Source organism: Homarus americanus, unplaced genomic scaffold, assembly GCF_018991925.1.
Source record: "Homarus americanus isolate GMGI-L3 unplaced genomic scaffold, GMGI_Hamer_2.0 scaffold23578, whole genome shotgun sequence".
Classification (NCBI taxonomy): Eukaryota; Metazoa; Arthropoda; class Malacostraca; order Decapoda; family Nephropidae; genus Homarus; species Homarus americanus.
The window spans coordinates 4533341-4548534 of NW_024733231.1; the positions used below are offsets into that span (position 1 = coordinate 4533341).

Consider the following 15194-nt stretch of genomic DNA (forward strand, 5'->3'; position numbering starts at 1 on the left):
TTTGGTCACCCTGCATTCTAGTGTAAAGTTTGTTAGGGTGTAAAGTTTTGGCAAGTAGTGGTCTCAATATTTCAGTAAAAATCACATTCCTCCCTGATAGGTTGTTAATTAAAGACACTGTGGTGGCAGTAATGAGTGTAGTTTATCAGAACACCGAGTGGTGCTATCTATAGAACGGATTTATATGATTACTTGTATTTAAAAGTTCACACTTTTTAATCCGAGTGGAACAGGATGTGTACGTCATTGCACTGAATAAAGCAGCATTTAGTAATTTTTCATGCAGCTATAAATAGAATCTAGTTCATCCTAAACCCATTATCTTTTTATAAACAGATTCAACCCTGCATAGCCACATAACAGCTTCTTTTTAAAACACTTTACCAGGATATATCTTTGTAACTCACTTGCAGCTTACCCCTGGCTTTCCTCCCATCCATATTCTCTTACAAACAAATCTTTATATGAAGGATACAAATTATAAACAAAGTAATCTAAACATAGGGCTTTATTGGCTTATTTAGATTTTTCAGAGGACTTAGAGTCACGCATAGAAGAGCGCCGGCGACGGATCTCTTCTTGCCTCTTTTCCTTAGCTTCCTTCTGTCGCACAGCCAAAAGTTTTGCATAATCAGCCTTCTCTTCCTTATTTTTGACAGCACGTTGACGCTTAAGGGCCTTCTTATGTCTTTTACGCTGTAAAAAAAAAATATATATGTATATGTATTCAATTTTGAACAAGTCAAATCAGGTAGACCAACATTAGTACCCAATACACATTAGCTATATGTTCCATGACTCACCTGGAGTACAACTGGAGTGATGAGCCTCTGGATCTTGGGGGCCTTTGTCTTGGCCTTCTTGCCTTCCTTGCCAGAAAGAGGGCGCTTGATCACATACTGACGCACATCATCCTGCTTGCTCAAGTTGAACAGCTTCCTGATCTTGGATGCACGCTTGGGCCCAAGACGACGAGGGACAGAGCCGTCAGTCAGCCCTGGAATTTCCTGTAGAAGATTTTGCAAAAATGATGTCATTACCATCTTTTGACAGATCAAAAGGAAGGTCATGATAAAGAGCATATCTACAGTATGCTTGTTAAGTATAAAAAGCATATACCTCTGTACTGTATCGTTCAAGAAGATTTTAAAGCATCACCCCCATGGCAATGATTAAGGATCCTACCTCATGTCAAGCACAGCAGAATCTATTCATATATGGTTTAAGAAATCTAATAACTGAACTCCCTGTGGTCAAAATGCACATGAAACCTATGGCAGACCCCCCCTGATTTTAAAGGATGCCATCCAAGCTCAAGTTGGGTGAGAGGTACTGTGACTCCGAGGTTTTGGAGCACCAACAGCACTGCAACTTAGTTTTAATATTAAGATTGAGCAATGAAGAAGTACTGCAAACATCACCCCAAGTCATGTCAAAGGGAAGAGAATTAGTAAGTTAAATAAATTATTACATGTAACAGAAGAGGCAAAACAAGTATTACCAGAGACAATTCATAGTATATTAAATCTCAAGTTATCCAAACACTTAAAAGAAGGAAAAAAAAAAAAACTAACCCCTTCACCCTTCTTGACAATAACCAGAGCAAGTACAGAGAGGTTGGAGTCCACGATGCAACCACGGACTGACTTCCTCTTGCGCTCACCAGTTCTGCGGGGACGGTAGCAGGAGTGACCCTTGGACAACAAGAGACGGACACGATCTGAGGGCAAGACACAGTTAATTAAAGAGTATTAAACTGCAGGCACAAACAATATTATCTGTACAATTAACGTACCTTTCCTGTATTAATCAACGTTTTTCTAAACATTCCACAACCACCACCACTACTATGAACATAAATTACAATTCATTTACTGTAAACAGTTTACTTGCAGCTCGACTGAACTGCACCAAATCAAGATTACTTACTGTTTGTGAGGACACCCTGTTTCATGGGAAAGCCCTGCTTGTCATTGCCACCAGCAATGCGCATCACGTAACCCTTCCATTCATCACCGAGGGTGTCTGCCTCCACCTCCTGGCCCATACGTTTTTCATTGAAGATGCGTACTTTCTTCTCATCATCAAACTCAAACAGTTTTTGACACCCCGTTGCGGGGAACGACACGTTTAACTGTAAATAAATACATATCTGGTGAGCATTGTTTCAGAGAAGCGTTGCATAACAAACAGAACCAATACAAAGGGATGGACTATTCCTTCGGCCATTTTACCTAAACACATGACCCAAAACATATGTAAAGGACACATACCTGGATGACTGGTTAGATTAAGTTATGGTTATTATTTCATAGCTTTAAATCACTAATTGTGCTCTCAAACACTTTATAATGCAGTGCAAATCCCAGACTAATTAACGTACTGAAATGGACCACCGCGTTCATCACCCAATGACAAGCGACAGTTTCTTGTGTCTCACCCAAAGTGAATCACTATACAGCTGTGCACTCAAATGCTGTGTCATGATATCTATATTTCTAGGGATTTAATAAAAGAATCTCCAGCAGTAAACTAAAGCACATTAATTTAAGTGGTGGTTCCTCAATATCTAAGTATTCAACATATGAACATGCCACGGATGTTAAATTTACCTTTATGTAATATAGAATGTAAAACTTGACCATTCTCTGTAGCTTAAGTAAATTTTAAAGTCATACTGCAAACGTGGCATTATCCCCAATGTAGTTATAATAAATTTCACAGGTTTTTCATTCTTAAGCAAGAGTTCTGCCTAAGATACTTGAATTCCACACCTTGAAAATTCATAAATACTAAAGGTCAAGAATTGGGATACTGTACTGTTACATGGACAACACTCTTTTACCGAGGTTTTCCACAAACCATTGCACGTGGAGTAACATTCACCATGGGCCACTATACATCCCCTCGAGTTGAATCTGTAACTAAATCTACAGTACGTACTTTTTAAAAACAGCTTTTTTTTTCAGTGTTTTAACTATATCTTTATTCATTTCTTGATTGTTACTCATTTTGGGAATTCCCCCTCTGGAGTTAATTCTGGCCACCTAACTTACAGCAGTGTCAGTGGAGTCATGTATAAATTCAGTGCATCTGAACTTATTTTCTATGGTTTTTCCATTTTAGTTAACAGTGGGTAGTGTGATCTAGGCCCAAATCAGATGCATCTGATAGCCCACAAGGCTAGTGGACGGAACTTAGGAGGTTGATAGGTCTGGTTCACTGTTTCCGCATTTCTGCTTATAAATAAGTAGTATTAAAAATATGTCGATATTTATACTAAGAATCCTCATATACAGCATGTATTGACTTAGGAACCCCTGGTACAATATACTGTACATCATGAGCTTCTGTGCACAGGTGTGTTTAGTTATTAACCTCAACCCCAACTTTAGTTACCCATGCTCACCAAAGGCCATGTATTAAAAAAAAGTACACTGTGGACATTTGTCCGCTTCTCAGTTTTGTTTTGTTTTCATTTTTTAGAATGACACAGGAAAGAATTGATTGAGTTGGTCAATTATTATATTTTTTAAGGCTAACACCAGAAGGAATTGATAGAATGTCAAAACTCTGAGGATACGTTAATTACAATCTATTAAATAGATACATAGGAACGACAATCCATTCTTGAAGCGGCACGGTGTAATGTTATATTTTTGTGGACGTGAGAGTACGCTCGGTCCAAGCCCCCAGCTAGGAAGTTAGGTAGGTTTCACTGGATGGTTAGGTCAGGTTCTATTAAATTCTAGTATATGTCGCCTCTTTTAAAATACTAATAATCATAAGTACATCTCTGGAAAAATATAACGAAATTCAACAACTTCTGGCGGCAGTGCTTATTTTCAGTTATTACCATTTTATCTTTACCAGAGGCTAGTTACAACAATTATAACTCTTTGTTCTTTAACACCTACCTCACAAACGACTTATATATTTCGGGGAGTCCTGGAGGATGCAGCCCCCAGTTAGGAGATTAAGTTAGGTCATTTGTGAAAAATTCCACATAAAACATCATTAACAGCATAGTGGTTTAGAGTGGCCAAGGCGCCCTCATAGTAAGTTCACCACACAAGCTAAAAAAATATTATGTAAGTTTTGTTTTAATATTTCACAAGTTATACTCGATATTTGTATGTATGTATGAATTTCTACCTAATAAAATTATTCAGTCCATACGCGTCACTACCACACCAGCCAGGGCAAGATAATACAAATTTGAACCACTATCTATAATATAACCCCCATTCGTAAAATTATTCTTACCCCAGGATTTCTAAATTTTCACGATAATTTACAGTCATATATTAAAAACCCAGACTTTATATAAATATGGTTTAAATTGTCAATGCTCAAAAGGTGTTTACAATATGAGCCACACGCGGCTCTAGTTCTTCACATGGTGTAAACACTACATCTTTCTCCTGATTTACCGCTATAAATCGCCTAATATCACCAATTCAGCAAGTGGGCTTATTCATGGTGGTCTATTGCTCATATTTTTAGTAAAATAATATGCCTAGATGGAGAGGAAAAGGGAGAAAACAGTAGTTAATGTACCTTCATGTCGCCGGGCTGCCTCCTCCACACCACGAGACACACGGGAAAGGATCTCGCAAAGCCCGAGACTGTGGCCACACACCTTTCTGAAATAAACTAATCATGGATTTTAAACTATTTTATTAAAAATAATATAATGAATTTTGATACTAAAAATATTTATACATTTTATAGATAAATTAGTAATGATACATGTTATTTTATGTTAAGAAATGTTCATAACATTTTAGAAAAGCCTATAAATGCACTGCCTTAAGGGCAAGCGTAAAGTATTTTCAGAAATTTAATCTTTCAAAGGGAGAAATTAATTAAATTTATGTATAGTTAAATAACCTATAATATATAGCATTAAATCTGGTTTAGTTAGGTTCCTATTACTTGTAACTCAAAATAGCTTTCATTATATTGAGCTTTAGCATAAATTGCTAAATTTATTTATTTTACATTGAGTTCAGTTAAGATTAGGCTACGTTAGATAAGGTTTAGTGGGGGTCAAGAAGACAATATTGCATGCATATCTTTCTCCAAAACAGTGTATTGAAGGTGTAGTAAATGTTTATCCTTTAGCTTCATTGGATTACCTGAAGATTAGACACCCCAGTTTATTTCACCTGATTATTGAACACTAACGCGACCTTGGGATTAGGTAAGGTTAGGTTAAATTAGGTTAGGCGTTGTTAGGATGGGGTGTTTGATCATCAGGTGTAATAAACTGGGATGGCTAATCTTCAGGTGATCAGTTTAATGTTATCTCAGCCCTTGGCCATAAAAATATTTAACATGCAGTAACCGTAAAATTGGTTAGGTTAGGTTAAGGTCGTGTCAGGTAAGGTTGGGTTATGCTAGGCTAACGCTGTGTCTTGCCATGTCATTTCAGATTAGGGTTAAATTAAATTAAGGTTGTTAGGTTAAGGTTATGTTAGGTTAAGGTTATGTTAGGTTAAGGTTATGTTAGGTTAAGGTTATGTTAGGTTAAGGTTATGTTAGGTTAAGGTTATGTTAGGTTAAGGTTGTTAGGTTAAGGTTGTTAGGTTAAGGTTATGTTAGGTTAAGGTTGTTAGGTTAAGGTTGTCAGGTTAGGTTAATATGTAATGGTGTTTTACCCCTCAATTATTCCCTTAACTGACCCAACACTAAACACCTGCCGTCCCTCAGCTCTGGTTCTCGTTGTTGTCATTTACTCAACCAAGAGGCATCCATCACTCACCTAAACCACCTACAGTAAAACCTCTATTTATCGGACTATATGAAGAGGTAAATCCGTTATATAGAGGTGTCCATTAGTTGTAATACCTTCATCTAACGAACTACATAGATATGAAAGTCCAATATATTTAGGGTCTGTTAGATATGAAACCATGTAACGGATTATAATGGAAAAAGTAATTATATGTAGGTTTCACTGTATATAATAACACAACAAATTAATCCTATAAAAACGTTGTAGATTTAGTAACTATAATCATCAGGCTTCTCATTTGTAGTTAAATTCAATGTAAAAATTAATCAACATTTCGTAACGTAACAATTGATAAACTAACTTAATACATTTCCGAGGGTCTGGCTCTAGTAGACTGGTTCCCTGTTGTTAATATTTGTGGCCAACAGGTATGGACCGACGGACCTCAGAGGAGGCCATAAATCGATATTGTGTTTTGTTTTGTTTTTAGTGTTGTTAGTGATAATTAAAAGCAAAAACAGGACGATTTTCACCTATAACACTTTTGGCGTATTTCACCCATAACCAAAATATCGGGAGTTGAAAATCAGAAAACTACTAGAAAAATCACCAATCCATTTTTTATTTATTTTTCATCGTAAACTGTTTATACAATTCTAAGACACTTTTCTTCTATAACATTTGTCTCTACAACAACCCAGAACCGATATAGTAATATGCCTGAGTCGGCCGGCGGACCAAGAGTAAATGAACAGAGTTTGGGTGTCTGGTTTTTGTTATCAACGCAGTATCTCGGCGGGGGGGGGGTGTAAATTAGGTTAGGTTAGATTAGATTAGATTAAAGTTCAGTTAGGTTAAGTTAGGATACTAACCATGTGGGGGTTACTTGTCTCTCTAATATATCAGGGACATGTGTAATATAATTTCTGTACCCTTACGATTTTATATAATAATAATCAATGAAATCTTGTAGTTTATTTTATTTTGTAACATTTCAGTAAACTGAGGGTTCGAGAGTCTGAAGCTTCATAGGGCTTCGAATATATTGTCTCGGAACTAATCTAAAGTTCACATCACGGAAGAAACAAGAGGTCAATGGGTGAGACACAGCGAGGCGGTGGTTTCGTTCTGGTGTTTGAGCTGGTCGGTGTGGTGCCTGAGCCCTCCTTCCTGATCCCTAGTTATACTGCTAAGGAATCGTGGCCGAGGTATGGGTGACTAGTATGTATACCCCAGGGGGAGGTACTGTGTCTGAAGGTGGTGTGTGTGAGAGGATTGCGGTCGTGTTGTGGTTGTGAGGGACGATACATTGGCTCCAGACAGTGACGGCCATGACAGATCCAAGCAGAGTACCAGACTATTCTCCTTTATTAAGTTTTATTTGGAAGTTGTTTAATGAATTTTACTATTTAAACTTTATTGGGTTGTTATTATGTGAACAGTGAGTACAGTGACTAGGTTAGGGTAGGGTGGGTTAGGATAAGGTAGCGTAGGAGAGGGTAGGGTAGGATAGTACAGGATTGGGTTAATATTAAGAAGTTGCCAACACCTACTTATATATTGAATCATGGAGAGGAAGAGAGAAAAAAAAAATACTAACTTATTCAATAACGTTTCCGAAAAAAATACCCACGATATTAGTAGAGATAAAATTCAAGGTAAAATACATGAACAACAAACAAACATTTGAAAACCTGACCTAACGTTATTTTGTAATTTTTCCCGGTCACCATCTCAATCTCAGGTCAATTATTTCCCTTTAAGTTATAATTTCATTGACCTTAACAGAATATTCCCAGCTGCGTGTAATATCTCGCTTTTCTTATACTTTAAATGTTACTGTATCGCGGCCTCGAGCAACCATTAAAAGTCTCTATTGGTTGTTGGATCACGTTCATTATCCAGGGGTCACTTTCTTAACTAGGTATTGTCTTCTTTTAAATATTAATTCGTTGTAAGGAAACAATATTAGAATCGTCATCATCATCATCGAGTCATCTTGTGAAATTTAATATCATCTGAACACCCAGACTTTCACCTGGGCATAAAATCTACTGAACAAAAGATTTCCTTGAGACGTGTTACTTGTTTGTCACACTAAGAGAGAGAGAGAGAGAGAGAGTGAGTGTGAGTATGTGTGTGTGTGTGTAAGGTAAAAAAAAATACGTTATCTATACTCGACACCAAGCTGTTATCTCTCTAGACATCCAACATCCAACATTATTACCATTACACATTTATTCATCACTAATCCCATCAACAAACACTAATTAAACATTCACACATTGATATATACCCCCCCTCCTCTCCTCATTCCTCCTTATCTTTCATACATAAACACACTTTCCTGGTAGGAGTGATTCAGTATTGAGTTGTGAGACAAGGCGGTAATATGGCGTAACTTCAGCTCAGTCACTCTAGGAACACTTAGCTGCCTGCATCCATTACGTACTGTAATGTATTTTGATTACGTTTGTGTTAGTTAAATGTGAGTTATTTGTCTGATGTAAAGTGTTTGAGTATCATTAGCTAAGCCTATTTCACCTTTTGATTTAACCACCCTAATGCTTACCTAAACAAACCTTTAACCTGTCAATTTAACTCATTTAGTACAAGAAGTGAAGTAGTAATGTTTTATTTATGTTTATTACATAAATTAACCATTTAATGTTTCAAGTGTTGTAATCTAAACATGGAAAAGTGTTTCGAAACGCCGGGGTAAGATAAGTTAACTTTTTAGGAGAGTTTCTCATTTACCACCGCCACCACGCCCCTGTATAGAAGAAAACTTGCACAGTGGCGCCTGAAATTGATAGAGTAACTAAAAGAAATGTGTACAGTTTTTTATCTACTTTATTGTGAACTATATATTCATTATTGGACGTCGTGCATAAATTTATAACATTATAATATGAGGGGAAAGCCAAAAAAGCCCTGTGCACCTGGCTATGATAGAAGCTGTTGATTAATAACCTGATAAATATGTGAGGAGTATATTAGTCCGCTCACGAAGGGTGAATATTTTATGTCGTACCCTGGTCGTGGCACCAATAAGTAGCGTGAACGTGAGACAGATAAGTTGTTTAAAATAACCCAAGGTCTCACCACTGTAAAGGCTACTGTTGTATTAATATATAGAGTAGGATCAACCTTAGAAGGCGTGATGTGACGCACTAACTTGTTACAGTACAAGTGTACAGACTATTTTGAGAAATCCTCGTTGGCGGACAAAAGATAACGCAGTGTACACGATATTACCAGACTTTATATTATCAATAAAATCTTATGTTGGTTATCAGTTTTTTGAGTTATAACTTAATAGTTGTAAAGTTGCAAGCACAAGTATAGTTAAACATACCATCAAAGTCATTCAACTGTTTACTATAAGGTACAGGAGTATCTGACGATGCCGGGATGCTGTCACAGAGTTTCATACCGCAACACGGGAGTACACATACGGAACCCAAAGGAACCAAACGTGCGGTTGTTAAGTTCTTCGTCAAACATTTTATTGATGAATTTGTACAAGTTATCTGATATGTTTAATTACCGGAGATGATTGTTGAAAGAAATCTATATCGTGCCGTGTGTGTCGTGGTTGCGTCTACTCGTAATTTGATTTGTTGTTAGTGCCATTCAACCAAGGTCAAGAAGAAGGGACTACTAAGACAGTGAAGTAGTACTGGAGCTGTGACAACCAACACAGTTTTTTTTATGTGCAAGTTATGTAAAATTACAAACAAACTAGATATTCTCAGACCCAGATAATATACTGTATGTCTTTCAACTACCCCGAAACAACGATGGCGTCTATTTATTACTTACAGTAACAACACGTAGTTAGAACACCGGTATTGTAATTTTAAGTATTTTTATTTCTCCCATACGGTATAACTGTATATTTAAACCGGTCGGTAAATAACACGAAGGAAGCCGAGGTGATACGCCATATTGAAGGCAGGAATGTTACCTCACTTATTTGGTGTTGAGATTATCGCCTCTTTATTATTTCAGGCTTGTATTTTACTTTTAAGAATTTCATTTTTTATATTCCACTTGTTTTAATATGTTTGTGGATATTATAGAGATTATTTTATTATATATTGCCCGGGTTAATTGAATAGAGGCAGACTAGAACATTCCTAAAGTTTGTTAAGTTTGACTACCCCCCCCCCCTCCTAAGTCATGTTTGGTGATAATTAAAACTGGTGATAAAGTGATGGTAAAAAATATTATCATTGTCACTTGTATCAGTGATTTAGGGTTGGTGGGTTGGTGATCTTGAGAGTGGACATGTGAACGAAATGAAACATGGTATAGAATCATTGTAACTGTAAGGTGTGTGTGGGGATATATTTTCGGTGTTTTTTTTTAAAATTAAGAGTTAATACGGAATTGAAACACAAGATGGAATTATTTAAACGTCTGAATACATCAAACTTTGCGTTATTTCTAGAGCTAGACCAACAGGAGCCAGCAGACCCAACTCCTCAACGTAACCTGGGACAAACGGAAACAGAACCCAACAGTGTTTAGATAATATTATTACAAGGTCTCGGAGTCTTGTGATTATTATTTTCAATCAACAATTTTCTAACTTTACTGAATTTTGGTGTAAATATCTTAAAAAAAAAACATGAATGCAGAAATTAACCCCTTAACGAACAAGTCTCATAGATGTTGATGTGTGTAGGATGCGAAAAAATCCTCGGTAATGTTTATAAGATTAATGGCAATACTGAACTTAATACGTGTTTTTGGGCTGATAGTATTAAAAGCGTGTGGTGTGTGCCTGAGTGTGCGTGCTGCCGTGTCTTGTGGATTGGTGCTGTAATTATTTTCAATTGACTTTTATCTATGGTTGGCGATGATAAGAGATGCTGTTTTGATGGTTGTAAATAATAACATGATAGCTGCTTGAAATTTTTGTTAGTGAATGGTATTTACATAACCTGTAAACTATCATATGGGGAGACGGAGGATAGGTTAGGTTAACTTAAAAGTGAATAATCAACCGGTGAAATAAGCCGTGTGTGTTAACTTTATGTAACCTGGAATTATTTCTTTATCAAGGAAATCAAAAGAGACCACAGGCTATTATTCTTTTTTCTTCCCATTGTCAAGGTTGTCGAGGGCCTGTGATTCATATTCAATCACGTGGAAGTATTTACCCAATCACTGCTGCAATGACGTTCAGGAAATGCCAGGGTTTAGACACTCACGAAGGTTTGGATGAGATATATATTCCTCACGACCATAAATTCTGAATGATTCAAAACAATTACGCTTTAAATCCCTCCAAAAATGACGTTTAGAAGTAGTATTAAAATAAAACCGAGGTTACGTTAACTAGATATTATTTAATTAGTATCAATAAAACAGTTTTGGCGGGAACAATTCAATTGACGTCACACATTGTTTACATCATTGTCACCGTGAGTCATATGTATGTGGAACTTTATAATTAGTATTGGTTATGTCGCCACTGTCTAGGTGATTTTTAAGTCGTCGTAGTCAAGGGGTTAAGGCATCATACTCAAGGGGTTAAGGCATCATACTTAAAGGGTTAAGGCATCATACTCAAAGGGTTAAGGCATCATAGTCAAGGGGTTAAGGCATCATACTCAAGGGGTTAAGGCATCATACTTAAAGGGTTAAAGCATTATACTCAAAGGGTTAAGTCATCATACCCAAGGGGTTTAAGGCATTATACTCAAGGGGCTTAAGTCATCATACTCAAAGGGTTAAAAGTTAGGTTTTTTTCCCAAGCCACAGAATGCGATGGTGAGAGAGAATCACTGTTTCATACAAGCTGGGCAACAGTGAGTGGTGACCTTCAGCGATGGCTAGGCAGCTGTATTGTACATCACACTCCAAGACTGTTTTTTGCACTGTTTTTTTTTTTTTTTGGTTGTTGCTTTTTGTGTTAGTGTTTTGACATGTGGCCGACAAAGGATATTATTTGATGACTATCCATTTGTGAGAGAGTTGACGAGGGATGTTAAGATAGCGTAAATGTAGTATAAGATAGCCAATGTTATGATAATACCAGTGATGGGAAAAAAGCCAATGTTAGGATAATGCCAAGAACACTACGACCAACTGGACTCCTGCACACTCACGCAAACGATAGTCTCTTGTATACTGTAAATGTGAAACCTTTAGTACAGAACTTGCTTTAAGACGTAATATATTCCCCTTCCTCCTCCCTGCAGATGAGTTACCCAGGCAGCAATCAACCAGGCGTCGGCTTTGGCCAGGTAAGTGTCTTTTATCACCTGAAGTAATATAGTGATGTAGTTTAGGTGATATTAATTGTTTATATGGTAAAATAGGAGCTATATTAATATTTTATACACAAACTATCCTTTCATCCTACCCTCTCCTTTCCCCTATCCCCCCTCTTCCTCCTACCCTCCCCCTCCTCTCCCCCCTCCTCTCCCCCTCTTCCTCCTACCCTCCTCAAGATAAGGTATTCAGTATAGTATCAACAAGGCATAACTAGTTTTGGCTTTGTTATTATAATTTTCTATTATTATTGGCTCTGTTTTTCACTCTGTATCGTTCACTATTCACAAGAGTTAGATTAGACGTTGTAGTAATGCTGGAGCACCTGAAGATTAGTCCCCCTTTGCTTATTTCACCTGATAATTAGATCCTTAGCTTATTTCACCTGAAGTATAGCCCCTTAAGCTTATATCACCTGAAGATTAGCTTATTTCAACTGAATATTAGCCCCCCTTAGCTTATTTCACCTGATGATTAGCGCCCCTCTTAGCATATTTTACCTGATGATTAAGATAAGTTAGATTAGTGTTTGGGTTTGATTCAAGTAAAGCCCTCAGAGCACCTTGTCTAGTGGTACACAAAACGATACATTCATCTCTTAGTGTCGGGGCGTTAACCCTTGCCAGCCGTCCTCTACGCTGCCAGATGAACAATAATCTACCAAACGAGAGATAACGGCACAAACATACTAATGTACATACTTGTGAGGTATTGTTTGTATATGGAAGTCCGCTTGCTTATATGGACTGATGAGATATACATACATACATACATACATACATACATACATACATACGTTCATGAGTATACTGTATGCTTGAGAATGTGAAGTATATTTTGTGGGGGTTAAAGAGAACAAGTTTGGTTGAAAAAAAACTAATGTGGGTGTTTTATGTTAATAAGGGCAGGTGTGTGTGTGTGTGTGTGGTATTATGTATAAAGAAAAACGCTCTTCTATCAGGTAAGGAAGAGGGGGGGGTAAGTGTTCTGTTGGTTGGTGTCCTAATAACAGAGATATACAGTATACCACAATATACTGAATAGTTTGTGCCTTTAGCCTTTAAATATACTGTACTGAGATATACTGAACCTATTGTCTCTTATCTTACCTTTTAATATACTGAGTCCTAATTACTTATGTGTTGAGAGGAATGTACCAACTTATACTAAACATACTGTGACTTTATCATGGGTATGCTGAATCGTTTGGTATATATAAGCAAAGTATACTACAAAGGTTATATCCACCTGGGGATTTCCATAGCTGCTCGGAAACCCCCAACACCAAGGCTTACTATTCTAATTACCTACGTTGACAGGAAAAGACGAAGCTCGTGTTTACGCGTCATTAAAATTAAGCTAAACTCAAGTACTTGTTATAAGGCCCCCTTTTTTTTAACTCCTCTTATGTGCCCCTCCCCTTATTCCCCCTTAGTGGTAGTGTGACAACCCCTTTTTACCCCCTTTTTTAACTCCCTAGTGAGACCATATCAACCCCTCCTCTCTCTCCTTTCATCCTATACCTTCAAGTTTGTTTAGATCAGTTCAGTGGTAAATATAACTAATGTGTGGTAAATTGATGTAGGTCTCTCTCTCCCTCTCAACATACAGTATGTATGTTGTGCTGTCATTAGTAAGAGAAACAATTGAAACCCTGCAATTGTGTGTAAATGAGGCAGAAAGTCAGATCAGCAACCTGGGACTTGGTTCATAATTTTCGTGATGCCATGTGCTTCCAATATCTTCCCAGGCGGTAGTACCTCCCTGTTTGATAGCTGCCTACTACCTAGTACCTCAAATAGAACACGACTTGTACTGTATATGAACCACTGTCCTGTGTGGCAGTGAACAGTGATATTACCACCATTACCACCTAATCTTTTATGGTTGAGATAAGGTAAACTTTTTCTTCTTTCTCACCAGGGAACAAACTACTCAATCAACCCACCTGCAGGGTTCACCGTATGTTACCTGTGTGTGTGCTACTACTACTACTGTTGTGACTTGTATTACTACTACTGTACCATTACAACTATTACGACTACTACTACTGTTGTGACTTATATTGCTACTACTACTAACACTACTACTGTACCATTACAACTATTACGACTACTACTACTGTTATGACTTATTGCTAGTAAAATTTGTTTTTTTACTACTACTACTACGTGGCCTCCAACCTACCCCAATAGCCACACCTTCACCGCCATTTTATTAACTTAATATTAAATATCCTAATATAAAAGTAACTACCCTAGCTGTGATAAAGAAGTCACTGGTACATTATTTTTACGAGTGGGGCCGTCGACAACAATTATCGTAGTCACAATAACAACAGTCGTCTTCACCTGTACTGTTACCTGCTGTTGTCTTCCATGAATCTTTTATTAGTCTTGAAATGTGATCCAACAGACGTGAAATTGTTGTGTGTTTAGCCTGACTAGTGACTCGTTATATAGTGGATGGTTTCAGAGATTGTTTGGTGAAACTCACTAATCCTAGACGTGGATCCACACCTCCCTAATGTAACCAAACTGTATTACTAGCAATACTCAGATCCACAGCCAAGTGTTAGGTCGGTCCACTGAGAACATTAACTATTAACCCCGTTTCTTTACTATACCCGCAGGGAGGAGGCTACCCCATGTACCCCCAGGCCCCTGGTAACCCCGGGCACTATCCGCCAGCGCCTGGGGCTGCGCCCTACCCGCCTGCGCCCTACCCACCTGCTCCAGGAGCTGCTCCTTACCCGCCTGCCCAAGGTGGGTCTTACCAACCGGCGTCTGGATTCTCCCAGTACCCGCCTGCACCGGGGACTTCACCGTATCCACCTGCACCAGGGGCATCCCCGTATCCACCTGCACCAGGGGCATCCCAGTACCCACCTGCACCGGGGGCGTCTCAGTACCCACCTGCACCAGGGGCGTCCCAGTACCACCTGGACCGGGGGCTTCCCAGTACCCACCTGCACCGGGGCGTCCCAGTACCCACCTGCACCTGGGGCTTCCCTGATACCCACCTGCACCGGGGCGTCCCAGTACCCACCTGCACCAGGGGCGTCTCAGTACCCACCTGCACCAGGGGCGTCTCAGTACCCACCTGCACCAGGGGCGTCTCAGTACCCACCTGCACCAGGGGCATCTCAGTACCCACCTGCACCGGG

At 38.4% G+C, this 15194-nt stretch overlaps 2 protein-coding genes across 5 annotated transcripts in view; one reads left to right on the top strand and one right to left on the bottom strand.

Annotated features, from left to right (window-relative positions):
* Positions 1-490: 490 nt before the first annotated feature.
* On the bottom strand, positions 491-4646 carry LOC121869588 (40S ribosomal protein S6-like). The gene is made up of 5 exons (XM_042371027.1): positions 4561-4646; positions 1930-2134; positions 1575-1720; positions 804-1007; positions 491-696 (listed from the first exon to the last, which is right to left on the bottom strand). The coding sequence occupies exons 1-5, from the start codon at positions 4564-4566 to the stop codon at positions 517-519; spliced, it is 741 nt and encodes a 246-aa protein (XP_042226961.1). The 5' UTR covers positions 4567-4646; the 3' UTR covers positions 491-516.
* Positions 4647-8181: 3535 nt separating this feature from the next.
* LOC121869587 (annexin B10-like) overlaps positions 8182-15194 on the top strand; it is a 29798-nt gene continuing 22785 nt past the window's right edge. Inside the window, exons 1-2 of one of the 4 annotated variants that reach the window (XM_042371023.1) lie at positions 8182-8217; positions 11956-12000. In XM_042371023.1, the coding sequence (XP_042226957.1) occupies positions 8197-8217; positions 11956-12000 (66 nt within the window). In that variant the 5' untranslated portion in view covers positions 8182-8196. Of the gene's footprint in view, positions 8218-9131; positions 9263-11955; positions 12001-15194 lie in introns of those variants that run through there. The other 3 variants (XM_042371021.1, XM_042371020.1, XM_042371022.1) reach the window with 3 other exon arrangements.

What these genes read in the sequence shown, in the direction of transcription:
- LOC121869588 (XM_042371027.1), bottom strand. An exon ending in ACAGGGTGTCCTCACAAACA is followed by an intron (nt 1,721 to 1,929) that starts GTAAGTAATCTT and finishes TCTTGCCCTCAG; the next exon opens with ATCGTGTCCGTCTCTTGTTG. An exon ending in TTGTCAAGAAGGGTGAAGGG is followed by an intron (nt 1,008 to 1,574) that starts GTTAGTTTTTTT and finishes AATCTTCTACAG; the next exon opens with GAAATTCCAGGGCTGACTGA.